The 17571-nt window shown below is 39.5% G+C and overlaps 1 protein-coding gene across 2 annotated transcripts in view; it reads right to left on the bottom strand.

Moving 5' to 3' along the window:
- Nucleotides 1-17571, bottom strand: part of npnta (nephronectin a) — a 62804-nt gene that overhangs the window by 18631 nt on the left and 26602 nt on the right. For both annotated transcript variants that reach the window (XM_069925746.1, XM_069925747.1), the window contains 3 exons: nucleotides 13732-13866; nucleotides 8723-8845; nucleotides 7079-7375 (listed from right to left, as the gene is read on the bottom strand). In XM_069925746.1, the coding sequence (XP_069781847.1) occupies nucleotides 7079-7375; nucleotides 8723-8845; nucleotides 13732-13866 (555 nt within the window). The remainder of the gene's footprint in view (nucleotides 1-7078; nucleotides 7376-8722; nucleotides 8846-13731; nucleotides 13867-17571) is intronic.

The following is a 17571-nucleotide window of genomic DNA, read 5'->3' as shown; positions in this document are numbered from 1 at the left end:
AGAAAGAATAAAGTTGAAGCAAATCCAATATCAGAATGCTGCCACTTTACAAAAGTAAAATGCAGTTTTACCATGTGCCTTGAGCTAAGCTGTCTATGTTATTCTGTTGCTATTTATGTCCATGGTGTCAGTGTTGAAACATTCCCCAGAGCAGAATGAAGTGGGCCAAGATTCCAGTCAGTGTGATAAAAATGAATGGTCAGAGTGGAACGCTGCAGCCATGGCAGAGCATCATTCCTCTTTGAAATATTACAATATTCTAAATGTCATTTAGGACACTTCCCTATTTAGAACCACACCACATGGTGTTGAAGTCCCTGAGTTATCTTTAGCAAATGGAATGGAGTGAGATGTACGACGGTGCATTTACTGTGTCATCCTCATGTTCGGCATTTAGTGTAAATCAACTTCTAGGCAGGTTTCTTTTGGAACGATACCGAGAAAATGTGAGACATAACTGACTCTCACTTCCCTTACAACTGAGTTCAATCCAGCAAGACTATGTCTGTTCACAGAACAATCCAACTCACCACTACTTTTATCTGTAATCTATTCTTCCCTACATTCCTGCCAGATATCCACCCTCCCTCCAAAATACACCTCTCTATTATACACTGGGGGAAGGCTAATATATTAAAAGACCCCACCCTTCCTGACATCTGTCCTCCAAGGCAACACTTAAGTACACAACTGATGACAGAATTTTATCTTATTCTGTCATCAATAACTCCGACGTTTGTCCCACAAAACATCAGTAAAAAGAGTTCAGCTTTCGTTAATGTATTCATCTGAATAATAACATAACAATTACAGCACGGAAACAGGCCATTAGGTCCTTCTAGTCCGCACCAAACCAAACACCCCTCTCTTGAATGCTTCCTGGTGTGTAGTTTAAAAATAAAGATGGTGTGGCTCAGATCCAGTTGAAGCTTTTCATCCTTCTCCAGAATTAGAAGCACAAAGCTTTGTACTGCTAATGCCAGAAGATACAAAGCCAATTTGTGCTAGTGTGGCCAAAAGCGTTAAGGCTTGTTTGAGACAGAATGAGGAAGAGAGAGCATTAGATCAGTTAAAGAACAACAGTGAACAAGTAATTCTGCTCCTCAGCACTGATAATTCAAACATTATTGAGAGTCTATCTATGACTTATTTCTCTCTTTACTATTTCACCATGAAAGAGGAAATTAAATATTGTGACCTGAGTAACATCAGATTGTCAGTGTGAGGTGACTCAGAAGGAGTGAATATGAGGTGAAGTAACCAAGGTAGGACATACATGGTAAACAACATGGCACTAAGGAGTGTGATAAAACAGAGGGATCTGGGAACAGATACATGCTTCCCTGAAAATGGCATCAGAGGTCGATAAGTTTTTGGCACGTTGGCATTCATAAATTAAAGTATTGAATATTGAAGTTGAAATGTTATGGTGAAGTTGCACGAGATTCCTTATGACCAATAGTGATCTACAGAAATCATTTATGTTTGCAAAATATAAATGATTTGGACAAAATTATATGTGGGCTGATTAGTACATTTGCAAACGACACAAACATTGGTGGACTTGTGGATTCTGCAGAACATAGATCATTTGGAAATATTGACAGGGAAATGGCAGATAGAGTTAACCCGGACAAGTGTGAGGTGTGGCACTTTGGGAGTCGAATGTAATAAATAATACATTTGTATGTGGGAAACACAGGAGCCTCAATGTACAGAGAAATCTAAGGGTTCAAGTCCATAGCTCCCTGGCATGCAATACAAGTAAATATAACGGGAGAGAGTCTGCTTTACCACACAAATAGGGTTGTTAAAAAGATGTAGGGGTGCCATGATTAGCATAGCAGTTAGTGCACCACTGTTACAGCATTGCTGTTGCAGTGCCAGCCACCAGAGTTTGCTGTCTGTAAGAAGTTTCCACATTTTCCCTATGTCTACTTGAGCTTCTTCCAGTCCTTCAGTTTGTTCTCAGATCCCAAGAACCTGCAGATTAGTGGGTTAAGCACAATCTGCAGGAAGAACTCAGCAGCTGTTCCTCCAGCAGATTGTGCTTAGCTTCAGATTCCATCATCTGCAGTCTCTTGTGTATCTCCAGAGTGATGCATTAATTGGCCACTAAAACTTGCATTATGTGTAGATGAATCTTGAAAGAGTGGTGGGAATACGAAGAGAATTAAATGGGTTAATTATAGGATTGATGCAAATAGCTACTTGTTGGTCAGCACAGACTTGATGGATCGAATTGCCTTTGGCCATTGGTCTAGAGTCACAGCATAAAGATTCAATCTCCATGCTGGATGGCTCTGTAACTCCAGATCAAATCTGTGAATGAAAGCAACAGCCTCTACATTCAGTTGATATATAAAAATATCAAGATGAATTCACGAAGAATCATTGAAAACATGGCCAATAGGATAATCTGTTGAAGAGATTTGGCTTTGTAGTTCAAAAGGTCTCTACAAAGTTTGCTAGCATTACTAAGGAGCACACATGAGCAAGCTGCTCCAAGGATAGGCTTGAGCCTATCAAATAAGAACTGTCACATTGCCAGGTGAGATGAATACAAACATGACAGAATATAATAAACCTAAATTACTTGATGAAAGTTTCCCCAATTAGGTTATGGGGGAGAGGAAATGAATTGTTTCGTAGATTATGTGTCACTGGGGCAAATGTCATGTGATGGGGTAAACTATCCAATCAGGAGCACACTTTACATCTCACTGAGCTTTTAGTTACTTCGACTTTAATGCAATTTTTTTAAAAAAGAGAGAAAAACAAGCATAATATATACGGTACTACTGAGAAACACAAAAGCTGCTGATATTTGAGCAAAGATTTGCTGGAGGAACTCATTAGCTTAGCATCAATGGATAGAAAAGGTCAGTCAATGTTTCTGGTCTGGACCCTCTAGACCAGGGGTGTCAAACTCAAATTCACAGAGGGCCAAAATTAAAAACTTGGACTAAGTCGTGGGCCAAACTAAATATTTATTGAAAATTTTCAACAACATCTGCATGTTTTCTCTTCTTTCAACATATGTAATGTTAAACTTTTTCTTATTAAAATAAATGTTTAATAATAGTTTTGGTTAAACTCTTTCCAGAAGAAGCATTAACAAATGAGAAATAAAATATTCAATAAATAATATTTCTCTATAGCCTTTAAGCTCCTTTTAAATGTTTTTATTTTTCACAAGTCAACAAGTCAAAAAAATAACAACTTGCTTCAATGAAAATCCAATCTTTCAACTATGAACAGTCCAAAGTTAACCAAAGAAAATATGAATCCAAGCTTAGCTTGCTACACTGTGATTTACTCTGATGCACCTGGGTCTAAAATACATCTCTTCTTAGATGCAAGTTCATCAAACTCTGGGGTCAGAGTTTTCCTCCCACCTGTCTTGAAAGGTCCTGTTTTCTGTCTTTGGTTTGGCCATTTTTCATAAGGGGTTTATTACATGTGAGTTGGGCGACAGGTTGCAGACGCTAATGAAAGTAAAGGGAGGAGGTGGGGGCGATTAGCGGGCTGATGGGCCGGCGCCAACGCATTTGCAAAGCATTCTGGGATTTGTAGTATTAGCAGTGCATGCGCTATACTGGCACGGCGGCCAGCGGGCCAGCTCTAATACATATTTGATATGATCTTGCGGGCCAAATATAATTATATCACGGGCGAAATTTGGCCCGTGGGCCTGAGTTTGACATGTGTGCTCTAGACGATATATACTATTGATGTTTTGGATTGTAACTCTGCTTTAGAGACATTAACTGTGAGTCCTGAAGCAAGGCTTCATCCCAAAATGTCGGGTGTTTATTTCTCTCTATGGATGCTGCCTGACCCGCCGAGTTCCTCCAGCAGTTTGATTTTGGCTCTAGATTCCAGCATCTGCAATCTCTTATGTCTTTAATACTACATTATCTTTTCTGAAATCCCTTTAATTGTTCTGTAACATCTCCCTTCATACACAAATTACTTAAATTTTCCATTTTAGTTTGTGATTAAGTTTTTTTTCTCCTGTGGTTCTCAATAATATAAAAGGATGTAAAAGGATTTTAAGAAACCTGATAGATAGAGCAGTTAGCAAATTGATCACTGATTGGCTATAATATTTACATGCACACTCCTTTTATGGTCATAACCTAAAAACCTACATATAATACAAAACTGACAACCATTTTCCTGCTTTGTTTAGCTCAGTGATGTTACATTTTCCTACAGGGGTACTATTCTAAAATGGTCGCCAGGATGATAAATTCTCATCTTATTTCATACCACATCTTGGTAAACAAAAATAAAAAACTGCTTGTTCTGAAAGTACCCAAAAGACATAAGGGAATATGGTAAGAGAGATACATCCTATAATCCCTTGCTTAGGAGTAGATACCCAACCGTATTAACAGCAGCCACCTGATACATAATCTTGCAAAAACCACTATCTCAAGACCATCTCTTCTCTGCAACAATCCTCTCTGTACCTCTGTGTCATGACCCTGCAGAGTTCTAAGAAAAGTTGCAAGAATTTGGAATTCATTCCTTGGCCTTTTGCATTCTATTTATCATATCTATTGCCCGAAATAGACTGTTTTGGCTCATTTCTGTTAGAATTCTGGCAGAGAATATAGGGGGAATGAGACACAAACTTGGATCCAGAGTATTAGATTTAAAATGTCAAGAGGAAACAAGCCAATGCCTTTCCAAACACAGTCAACAAGCTTCAAGCCAATGTCTTGTTCATTGTGTTCATGGAATGATAGGCTTTAACTAAGAATGGAATGCTTTATTGGCTTGGTGATATGGGATATGTTTGTGCTTTGCCACAAAGCTGTGCAGAAGAGCATCATGGTCCTTCTACCTCCCATCTCCTCATCCCTGTTGAAGGTCAAGGAAATGTGCAAGTACCATGCTCCAGTGGAGATGGGGGGATTGTTCTGGAAAAGGAATTGCTGGGTGCCTTCACCTGTCAGAGACTCAGTCTGGATATGAGAAGTATAAAGATACTAAATGGGAGGACAATAAACAAAAGTATGAATTCATTTTTGTTCAGTCGCTTGACATCAGTCACATTATATGGACTCTGAATATCTTTATTCCCATTTTGTTTTCCACTCACCCAATTAAACTTCTAAGGGTGAACTGTAGAAAAGGCAACTGGCTGGTTGCATCACAGCCTGCTTTTCATTTCAAGTGCCCAATATTGTAGAAGATTGCAGAAGGTAGCAAACATAGCCAGATCATCACAGGCTCCAACCTCCCATCCAGTGCAGTCATCTAAGAGGAACACTGCCTCAAGAAGGTAGCCAACATCAAAAAGAATCCCATCACCCTGGTCACAACCACTTCCCACTGCTACCTACGGGCAGAAGGTACAGAAGCCTGAAAATCAGCACCTCTTAATTCAAGAATAGTTTCTTTCTAACAGCTAGCAGACTCTTGGTACATTAATCATGGACTGTTCTGACAACGCAAGAGGACTGTTGACTCGATTGCAAGTCACATTTTTTGCAATAGATTACTGTGAATTTATTATTTATGTATTTATTGTCTCCTTCATTTTAATTCAATTAGTTCATTTCATAACTTTTATTTACTAGTACTCATTCGGCTGCAGCAAGTAAGAATTTTGGTGCATGAGGGCATTCTACAATGTGTATGACAATAAATTCATCATCATCACTGAACCACAAGAGTTTTATACAGTGCACTAAGACACACAGATTCATTCAAAGATGTCTTGAGAGGTTCTCCCACAGATGGAGTAAACCATCGCAAAACTTAATCCAGCATCATAATCAAGATATTAACACTCTTCTCCCTTTAAAGAGACATGCTTATATGGAGAAATTTTACTCTTTTAGTATTATGAACATGCAAATTGAAGTCCACTTAATTGTATTTAAATGCTCGTGAAGTGCTGTGGGGTATTCTAAGTTTTTAACATTCTTTATAAAGGGGACATTTACTAATATTTCTAATCATAAGGCAACTCAGTGACTTCATCGAATCAAAATTACAACCTGCTAAATGCAGTGTGAATGAATTTGTTAATTTTTTTTCACACAGTCTTTAATGTAGTAAAAATAATTAATTCATGTTAACATAGAATACTGCAGCACAGAAAACAAGCCATTCAGCCCTCTAGACTGGACGATCATTATTCCAGTAGCTCCATTGACCTGTTCCCATTCCATAACCCTCCAGATGTCTCCCATCCATGTATTTATCTTATTCTTAAAACTTAAGATCGAGACTGCATTCACCACATTAAATGGCAGCTCATTCCACACTCCCACCACTCTCTGAGTGAAGAACATTCCCATAATGTTCCCCCAAACCTTTCCCCTTTCACTTTAACCAATGTCCTCTGGTTTGTATTTCATCTAGCCTTAGTGGAAAAAACCTACCTATATTTTCTCTGTCTAGACCCCTCATCATTTTAAATAGCTCTATCAAATCCCCACTCATTCTTTTACGCTGCAGGGAATAAAGTCCTAACCAGTTTAACCTTTCTCTGTAACTTAGTTCCTAGTCTGGGCAACATCCTAGTAAATCTTCTCTGCACTCTTTCAATCTTATTGATATCCTTCCTGTAGCTAGGTGACCAGAACTGCACACAATATTCCAAATTTGGCCTCACTAATGACTTAAGCAACTTCAACATAACATCCTAACTCCTGTACTCAATATTAGATTTATAAAGGATAAGATGCCAAAATCTTTCTTTACAACCCTGTCCACCTGCAATCCCACCTTCAGGGATCTCTTTGCTTCTCTGCACTCCTCAGTGCCCTACCATTTATTGTATATGTCCTACCTAGGTTTGCCTTTCCAAACTGCAACACCTCACACTTGTCGACATTAAATCTAACTGCCATTTTTTGCCTCATTCTCTCAATTGGTCCAGATCCCTCTGCAAAATAAAAAAAATTACAAAAAGTAAATACCCTACATCTTTCCTGTCTTGCCCATCACCAGAGTTGCTTCATAGATTCTAGGTAAGTATTGGAACAATTTCTCTAACTCCCAGGTCAATGAGGTAACATCTATCAGCAAAATATATCATAGTTCAGGTACTTACTGAAAACATCTCCTCTTTGCGGTGGGACCTCATTAGGGATCCTGTTGTCCACATCTGTGGCTAAGGTTGTGGATGCAATTAGGTTTGTAGTTGTTGTGCCAATTGTTGTCCTGGTTGTGGTTGGGTTTGTGGTCAGGATGGGATTTTCTGTTTTGACCTCTGGGTTCTTGCTAATGAATGGTGGGGTCATTGTAGTTGGCTTCCTTCTATTAATTTCAGTGGTGATGCTGACTACATTCACAGTTTCATTGTTTATACCTCTGGGTGGGACTGTAAACAAGGGGTATTTTTTGTCAGCTGAAAAAAAAGAATATCAGTGCCATTGATTAATGACTTGTTTGCAAATGCTTAAGATCTTTTTGTTGTTTGTTGAATATAGTAGTTCAAAGACCCAGCCAGCTGATGCACTATTTGTTAGTAGCTTTGAACCCACTCAACATGATCTTGGATTCCAGGCACTATCCATAGGTTATGGAATGGTCATCAGTCTGGTTTAGTCTCACACACCAACAGACGTTCTTCAAGGTCTTGAGATAAGTGACTAGCAAACATCGAATAGACAAAAAAGGGATATGAAAAAATGTGAGAAAGTTGTTTTTAAATGTTTTATTTTGTCAATAATTTTCCAATTATTACTTATATATTATTTTATTGTAATGTAGTCCATTCAGCCTATTGTAGTTATAATCTACCTTTTCAGTTCTATTCCTCCACATTTCCTTTCTCACATGCCCCTCAAGTACTCCTTCATCTCCCACCACCCTAAAGCAGGGGCAATTATGGCAGTAAAATATCTACCAACCAGTACATTTTGGGGATATGGGATAAAATTAACCATCTTGGGGAAACCCATCCAGTCACACTTATTATGGAAAAATAGTTTACAACATACAGTCACAATAATAATTTTTTTTAGATAAGGATAACTACTTATAAAATGTTATTAAGAACCCAAAGTTTCTAGAAGTGGGACAAAAATGTTAGGTTTCAGGTGCACGAGTTATTTTAAAAATAAGAATATATTTATTTAACTGTCTGGTTTTTTTTACTCTGAATAAAGCATGCAGTAAGAAAAATAGAAAGTTTGAAATTTTTGGAAAAAGATATTTGGAAGATTTTGTTAAATTAAAGATCATCATACACCTGGTTGTAGGCAATGGTTGCCGAGAGTCTATGTTAAGATAAATTGGTGGGAAGTCTATACCTTTTTAGGAGTGGTTAGCTGAAACCAACTACCTTATTAACTCATATTCAGCAGGCAGGCTTCACTTTAGTTGCAAAGAGAGTCCATACCTATTTTATAACACAGACTTATGCTTTGAGTGACAAAAGACTGTGATTGGGCTCTCATGCAGTCTTTATTGTGAACTTTACTGTGAATCAGTCACCTTAGGAAAGCACCTCATTATTGTGCTAACATGTTCTTCCTTCCAAATGTGATATTGGTTCATAGAATCAAGCAGGATCTAAAAGAGGCCATTCAGTCCATCACATTTGCACCAATGCTATGAAATGACTAATCCAAATACTACTACTCCATTTTTTCACCTTTGCAAGATAGTAATAAAAATTATTTATTTAAAATGTTACAAGCTATTCTAAGACAAGGGTATTGGGGGTCTTTGCCTGAACTGGCATACGTACCTGTGCAGCTGTAACCATTGCCTTTGTAGCCTGTTATACACTTGCATTTATAAAAGCCTGGTATATTGTAACAGGTAGCAAAAGCACTGCATTTATGTGTCCTCCTGGCACACTCATCTATATCTAAGATAGAGCAGAACAAATAGGTTAATGTAGCTTCTCATTCTGATCAAATGTACATGTTTACCAATCATACAAAAGCTGTGGTGGAAGCTGATACACGAGTAGCATTTAAGAGGCTTCTAGATAGACACATGAATATTCAGGGAATAGAGAGATATGGATCACGTGCAAGCAGCGGTGTTTTTGTTTCACTTGAGTATTATGTTTGCTGCATACACAAAGGCAGAAAGAAGTTACAGTGCCAATCTCTAGTCTCCACGTGCACCTCCTCTTCATCTACCTTTCCCAGCTCTATTAACATAGTTGTAGCAACTATAATGCACCCAATATACACATAATCAAACGAATACACTCACTCATTCATCAGTACAAAATGGAGTGGACCATCTTTATTCCTCCTGGTCACAACAATGAAATCTTCATTCCACCAACGTCAGAAGACAGGTAATTGGGTGACTGTCAGGAGTGGGAAGGGGATGAGGCAGAAAGAGCAAGGCACCCCTGTGGCCATTCCCCTCAAAAGGTATACTGTTGGGTGGGGAAAGGGACAAGTTATGGTGGTCACATCTCTGGCACAGAGGCTGGCCCTCTGGCCCAGAAGGGAAGTGGGAGGAAGAGGAGACCTATGTATTGGGGATTCATTGGTTAGGAGAGCAGACAGGAGGTTCTGTGAACATGATCGAGGCTGCCAGATGGTATTTTGCCTCCCAGGTGCCAGGGTCAGGAACATCTCTGATCAAGTTCATAGCATTCTGGAGGGGGAGGGGGAGCAGCCAGATGTCATCGTCCATGTGGGTACCAATGACATAGATAGGAGTAGTGACGAGGTCCTGAAGAGGGAATATTGAGAGTTAGGAAAGAAGTTAAAAAGCAGGACCTCAGAGGTGGTATTCTCATGATGGCTGCCTGTGCCACGGACCCAAGAGTGTAGAAACAGAAAGTTGTGGCAGATGGTGCCAGGGTCAGGGGTTCAGATTTGTGGATCATTGGGACCTCTTCTGTGCAAAAAAAGAACGGGCTGCTTCTGAACTAGAGGGAACCAATATCCTGGCAGGCAGGTTTGCTAGAGTTGTTAGGGAAGGTTTAAACTAGTTTGGTAGGGGATGTCAATCAGAATACTAGTTCAGAGATTAGGATAGATGGACAAAAATGATGTCATGTGTTCTGAGTTGGTGAGGAGGACAGGCACGAGACAAAACATTAAAGGTAGTCAGTTAGAGGGTTTTAATGTCACTATTTCAATGCTAAGGTATAAAGGGGTTGAACTTAGAGCATGGATCAAAACGTGGAATTATGATGCTATGGCCAAAACTGAAACTTGGCTTGAGGAAGGGCAAGATTGGTTGATGCATTTACTCGGGTTTAGTTGATTAAGAAAAAAAGGATGGGGGGGAGCGAGCACCATTACTGGTCAGGGATAGTATATAGTATCACAGCTATAGAAAGGGAGGACACTGCAGAGGGAATGTCTACTGAGTCATTGTGGGTGGAAATCAGAAATAGGAAGGGAGCTATCACCATGCTGTGTGTAGTCTATAGGCCCCCAAATAGCCCTTGGGACACTGAGGAGCAGATAGGCACAATTTGGAATGGTGCAGGAAATACAGGTTTTGTAGTTATGGGTGATTTCAACTTCCCTAATACTGACTGCACCTCCTGACTGCAAGAGAGATGGATGGGGCCGAATTTGTAAAGTGTGTACAAGAAGAATTCCTGACCAGTATGTGTACCGGCTGACTAAAGAAGAAGCCATACTGGATCTAGTTCTGGGGAATGAACCTGGTCAGGTGGCAGACCTCTCAGTGGGGGAGCATTTTGAAGAGAGTGACCATAATTCCCTCAGCTTCAACATAGCTATGGGAAAGGATATAAACACTCAAACTGGGAAAGTGCTTAACTGGGGAAGGGCTAATTGTGAAGGGATGAGGCAGGAACAAGTGAGAATAAATCAGAAACAGATGTTTAAGGGTGAAACCTCAGTAATAATGTGGAGGAAGTTTAGATACCACCTGTGCTGGGTTCAAGATAGGTTTGTCCCACTGGGACAAGGGAAAGATGGTAGGAAAAGGGGAACCGTAGTTGACAAAGCAGATGAGGCAACGAGTCAAGAGGAAGAAGGAAGCATATGTTAGATATAGGAAGCAGAAAACAGGAAAGGCTCATGAGAAGTATATGGTGGCCAGGAAGCAGCTTAAGAAAGGACTTAGGAGAGATTGAAAGGGGCATGAGAAGGGCTTGGTATGTAGGATTAAGGAGAGCTCAAAGTTGTTCCATGCATATGTGAAGAACAGAAGAATCACAAGAATGAAGGTGGGATCATTAAAGGTTAAAAGAGGCAGAGGAGGTTGGAGAGGTCCTAAATGTATACTTTGTATCAGTATTCACAAGAGAAAAGGACCTTCATCAGGGTAAAGTTGAAATTCAACAACCCTGTGTGCTGGATAATGTGGAGATTAAGGAAGAAGAAGTGTTGGATCTTCTTAAAAACATCAAGATTGTTAAGTCCCCAGGGTCAGACACGATATACCCCAGGCTGCTGTCCGAAGTGAGAGAAGAGATAACTGGGGCAGAACCTATGATCTTTGAGTCCTCTTTGGCCACAGGGGATGTGCTGGTGATTGGAGAATGGCAAATGTAGTTCCCTTGTTTAAAAAAGGTAATAGGGAGAATCCTGGGAATTACTGACCAGTGAGTCTTACAATTGGAGAGGATTCTTAAGGATAGGATCTACAAGCATTTGGAGAGGTACAGTCTACTCAAGGATAGTCAGCATTGCTTTGTGAAGGGAAGGTTGTGCCTTACGAACCTAATTGAATTTTTTGAGGAGGTAACAAAAGATATTGATGAGGCTGGGGGGGGTAGATGTGGTCTACATGGATTTTAGCAAGGCATTTGACAAGTCCTTCATGAGAGACTCATCCAGAAAGTCATGAGATCAGTGGAACTTGACTGTGGGGATAAAAAAAATAGGCTTGCAGGAAGAAGGTAGTAGTGGAAGGACAGTATTCTGCTGGTAATTAATGACTAGTGGAGTGCCACAAGGATCTGCTCTAGGACTCCCTGCTCTTTGTGATTTTTATAAATGACCTGGATGAAAAGGCGAATGGATGGGTCAGTAAGTTTGCAGATGACACAAATATTGAAGGAGTTGTGGATGGAGCTGAAGGTTGTAAAAGGTTACAGGAGGATATAGACAGGATGCAGAAATGGGGAGAAAAGTGGCAGATGGATTTCAATCTGGATAAGTGTGAGGTGATGCATTTTGAAAGGATAAACCAGAAGGCTGAGTACAGGGTTAATTGGTGGTCACTTAAGAGTGTGGATGAAATCTTGGGGTTCTAATCCATATATCCCTCAAGGGTCTTTGGGGTTCCATTCCAAGGTCTCTGCACAGGTTGATAGGATAATTAAGAAGGCCTACAGATGCTGGGATTCATTAATAGAGGGATTGAATTCAGAAATAGAGAAGTCATGTTGCAACTCTACAAATTGGTAAAAGCACACTTAGAATATTGTGTTCATTTCTGGTCACCTCATTATAGGAAGCATGTGGAAGCTATGGAGAGGGTGCAAAGGAGAATTACCAGGATGCTACTTGGATTGGGAAACAAGTCTTATGAGGCAAGTTTAGTGGAGCTGGGGCTTTTCTCTTTGGAGCGTAGAAGGATGAGAGGCATAGATAGAGTGGACAGCCAGCATCTGTTTCCCAGGGGAGGATCAGAAAACACCAGAGGATATGTGTACAGAGTTAAGGGAGGGAAGTTTAGGGGAGACATCTGGGGTATGTTTTTTTTAAACACAGAGAGTAGTGGGTACCTGGAATGCCTTGCCAGGGATGATGGTGGAGGCTGAAACATTGGGGGCATTTAAGAGACTCTTAGACAGACACATGGATAAAAGAAAATAGAGGGATATGGGGTAGGGAGGATTAGGTACTTTTAAAAAAAAAGGAATATATAGATTGGCACAACATCAAGGACTGAAGGGCCTGTACTATGCAACATTGTTCTATGTTCAAACACCATCCAGCCAAAACTTTCTCATTGGCTCTCCATCACACAGGTGATCCCACCACCCTCAATCTCCCCCTCCTGCATCGAGATCCATCACAGTAAACGTAGCCTTCTGAACTAACCTACATGTGCGTCCTACTACTCCCACCCATCGCCCCAGATACATCATCCTCGGCGACTAGCATTGCTCCCAACACAGGTAAGTTCACGACTGCGGCATTGTCTTCTGCCCCTTCCTTCCTGATGCATTTGTCAAGCTTTGTTTCATGCTATTCACTCCAACCACTCCATTATTTTTAAAAAATTCTTCTGAATTCTTTATTTGAATTTTTTCCCACAATGTGCCTCGGAGAGAATTGTGCAAAAGCGAGGAATGGGCAGCAGCAATACTGAGTCCACACAGATGTGACCTGAGAAGCAGTACAAACATGCTATAAGCCTTCACTCCTCCATCACTGGTCACTAGCTGAGTTAATGAGAGCATCAACAGTGAGAACAGGGTCAGCAACTGGAACAGCAGGATCCTGCTTGGGACCTGAATGGAGGTGATAGGCAAAGCAAACAATCTGTGTTTGATCTCCATAGTGCATTTTATAAGATGCTGAAAGATTTACAAATAGCTATTTCATCTGCAGGAAACCACTGCAGTTTTAATGCCCCAGGAATTCACTAATATGTTTTAATTATAACTCAAGGAGAGGTGAAGGCATTCAATGCATAATATTACAAAATAAGGAAAAAAGCAATGCACTTGATTGTCTTAACATTGAGGGCAGGAGCCACATTGTGAGTGGAGAGCCTTCATTAAAATTCCCAACATGAACACCCCATGCCTAAATAGTGGCCATTGTTGGTCAGAGTCCTCACACTCACCTAGACACCGGTATTTACCATTGTAGTACCGCAGATCAAAACCTTCATGGCATTTGCAAAAGTAACTTCCAAAAGTATTGATGCATTTACGGAATCGAGGGCACACAATTCTGCCAGAAGAACATTCATCAACATCTAAAAGGAAATTACATGAGGAGGTCAAACTAGTTCAACAGCAACTTCCATTCATAGCTTTTAACAATGTACAAACATCCCAAGCCACCTCATCGTAACATCATTGAACAAAATAAACATATGGAGTCTACTTCTTTCTTTGGCTTGGCTTCACGGACAAAGATTTATGGAGGGGTAACGTCCACGTCAGCTGCAGGCTCGTTTGTGGCTGACAAGTCCGATGTGGGACAGGCAGACACGGTTGCAGCGGTTGCAAGGGAAAATTGGTTGGTTGGGGTTGGGTGTTGGGTTTTTCCTCCTTTGTCTTTTGTCAGTGAGGTGGGCTCTGCGGTCTTCTTCAAAGGAGGTTGCTGCCCGCTGAACTGTGAGGCGCCAAGATGCACGGTTTGAGGCAATATCAGCCCACTGGCGGTGATCAATGAGGCAGGCACCAAGAGATTTCTTTAGGCAGTCCTTGTACCTCTTCTTTGGTGCACCTCTGTCACGGTGGCCAGTGGAGAGCTCGCCACATAACACGATCTTGGGAAGGCGATGGTCCTCCATTCTGGAGACGTGACCTACCCAGCGCAGTTGGATCTTCAGCAGCGTGGATTCGATGCTGTCGGCCTCCGCCATCTCGAGTACTTCGATGTTAGGGATGAAGTCGCTCCAATGAATGTTGAGGATGGAGCGGAGACAACGCTGGTGGAAGCGTTCTAAGAGCCATAGGTGATGCCGGTAGAGGACCCATGATTCGGAGCCAAACAAGAGTGTGGGTATGACAACGGCTCAGTATATGTTAATCTTTGTGAGGTTTTTCAGTTGGTTGTTTTTCCAGACTCTTTTGTGTAGTCTTCCAAAGGCGCTATTTGCCTTGGCGAGTCTGTTGTCTATCTCGTTGTCGATCCTTGCATCCGATGAATGGTGCAGCCAAGGTAGGCAAACTGGTTGACCGTTTTGAGTTTTGTGTGCCCGATGGAGATGTGGGGGGGCTGGTAGTCATGGTGGGGAGCTGGCTGATGGAGGACCTCAGTTTTCTTCAGGCTGACTCCGGTACCGCACGTATGGCAGTCTCTTCAATCTGAGGCACCTGCAAGCTCACATCAAGACACATAAGCAACTTGTCCGTGAACTACTCTTTGCAGACGATGCCGCTTTAGTTTCCCATTCAGAGCCAGCTCTTCAGCGCTTGACGTCCTGCTTTGCGGAAACTGCCAAAATGTTTGGACATATGGAGTACATAAGCAGCAAATAGTGCAATGACCAAAGGCGAAAACTTCAGGGAGTGTCTTAAAGGAGGAAAGAGGATTATTAGAGGAAGGCAAATGGTTGAGGACCTTGGTTACTGAAGGCGAGAGTCAACAGTGGTGGAGTGAATAAATAACGGAGGACAGGATTTAGTGAGTAACAAATATCTGGAAGGTAAAAATCAACAGCAACAAAACAAAAAGTGGCACTTGCTGGATAAACAAAAACTGAAAATGCTATAAATACTCAGCAGGTCAGGCTGCATCTGTGGGAAAATAGAATCAACATAAATATTAATTCTGATTCTCTTCCCACAGATGCACCCTGACCTGCTGAGTATTTACAGCATTCTCTGGATTTTTTAATATTTTTATTGTTTAACATATAAATCCTGCATATAAAATCATCTAATATAACAAACAATAGGTCATGCCATATACATATCACAAATTAAACATAATCTAAATCAAAAACCTATCCATAATTGTTTAATTAACTTATTTCTTTTAGATCTCAAATTCTATTACTATGGTAATTAACAGTTTATCCCTTTCTCATGATATATTCCAATAAAGTTCTGGATAGAAAATAGGTAAGACCTTTACATAGACAAAGGATGCATTCTATCCTAATTAATGAAATGATCCATGACATATTAAACCCATGTGACTTAATCAAAATTAATTAATATGAAAAAAGAAACAAAAAAAAAACAAAAATCATCTGACTAATCTAAACAAGATTAACTTGTGAAATAGTAAAGATATGGCTCAAATAGCGACTTTCAGACACCAGAGAGTCTCCAGAGCATCCAGACTCCTTAAAATTTCCAATTATGATAGTAATATATGAATGGTCCCCATGTTTTGTCAAATTGAAACTTTATATCTTTAATGATGTATCTAATCTAACCTCACGTAACCATTGGACATGAGTAAGTGGAGTCATCCTTCCATTTCATTAAAATTGCTTGTCTAGCTATCAACAAAGTAAAAGCTAAAATTTTCTCATGGGTTGAAGTCAAAAGTATATCCCCTTCTCGAGAGAGAAAAAAAAACAAACAAAGCAATGAGAGGGCATGGTTCTAATTTGATATTTAGAATTTTTGATAAAATCAGAAAAATATCTTTCCAAAGTTTTTCTAAATTAGGGCATTCCCAAAACATATGAATCAATGAAGCTTCAAATATTTTACACTTATCACATCCGAGAAAAATGAGATAATTTGACTTTGGACATATGTATCCTATGCACCACCTTAAATTGTAACAAACAATGTTGTGCACAAAATGAGGATTCATTAATCAAGTTAAGAGTGGAAAACCAATTTTGGTCTGAAAAAAAATGTTTAAATCGTGTTCCTAATAATTCTTAACCACAGTCATTGAGGATGCTCTTAAATCTAACAAATTATTATAAATAATTGATATTAATCCATGCTGGGAGAACTGCAAATCAAAAATTGTATCTACAATATTTTTTCTGAGATTTGAGGAAAATTAGAAAGCTTAGAATGAACAAAATGTCTAACTTGTAGATATCTTTAAAAATGTCTATTGTGAAGTTTAAATTTGGCTTTCAATTGTTCAAAAGAAGCAATTTTTTTTTAAAATATAAAGATCTCTATAACTTTCCATGCCTAATCTAAATCATTCTTTAAAACCTGCATCTAACAAAGAAGATGATTATAATAGGACTGGCAAGAAAGAAATGATTATGGTCAAAAGAATTCCTAAATTGTGTCCATATTCTAAACATATTTCTCACTATCAAATTGTGTGTCAATTTATAAGAGGAGAAGGGTAAAGAGGAACTTAAAATAGCCAACATAGATGAATTTTTAGAGAAATTCAGTTCAATTTCTACCCAAGATGGGCGATTCACTAGTTTATCAAAATGTAGCCATAAAAGTAGATTAGGTATGTTAACTGCTCAATAGTAAAATCTAAGATTTGTAAATCATAGTCCCTCGTTCCATTTAGTCCTTTGAAGATGAGCCTTATTTATGCAAGGTTGTTTTCCTTGCCATATGCAGGATGAAATAAACAAATCTACAAAAGCAAAAAAAATTTAGGAATGAAGATAAGTAAAGCTTGATAAAGATATAAAAATTTAGGTAAAATATTCATTTTAATCAAATTAATATATCCAATCATTGTAATGGATAAAGGTAACCATCCCAATAATTATTCTTTCACATGATTAACTAATACAAAGACATTTTCTTTTAATAGATTTTTATGACTTTTTGTAATTGTAATTGTATTTTTTTAATTTTTGGTATCTATCAAGGCTGTAGGACTCTAATATAGAGTATGAAGATGGGGAGGGCCAAGGTCACATTATCCCCTGCACCTTTGTTTTTATTTTTTTTCCAATCTGTTCTATTATGTTTCAGCTGACTTGCTTGGATAGCACTTAAAACAAAGCTTTTCACTGTATTTCAGCACAAGTGACAGTAAACAATTTAACTGCCAC

The sequence above is a fragment of the Narcine bancroftii genome, chromosome 3 (genome assembly GCF_036971445.1).
Source record: "Narcine bancroftii isolate sNarBan1 chromosome 3, sNarBan1.hap1, whole genome shotgun sequence".
Taxonomy (NCBI): Eukaryota; Metazoa; Chordata; class Chondrichthyes; order Torpediniformes; family Narcinidae; genus Narcine; species Narcine bancroftii.
Note: the sequence above shows the minus strand (reverse complement) of the source record. Positions and strands in the feature narration are given on the sequence as shown.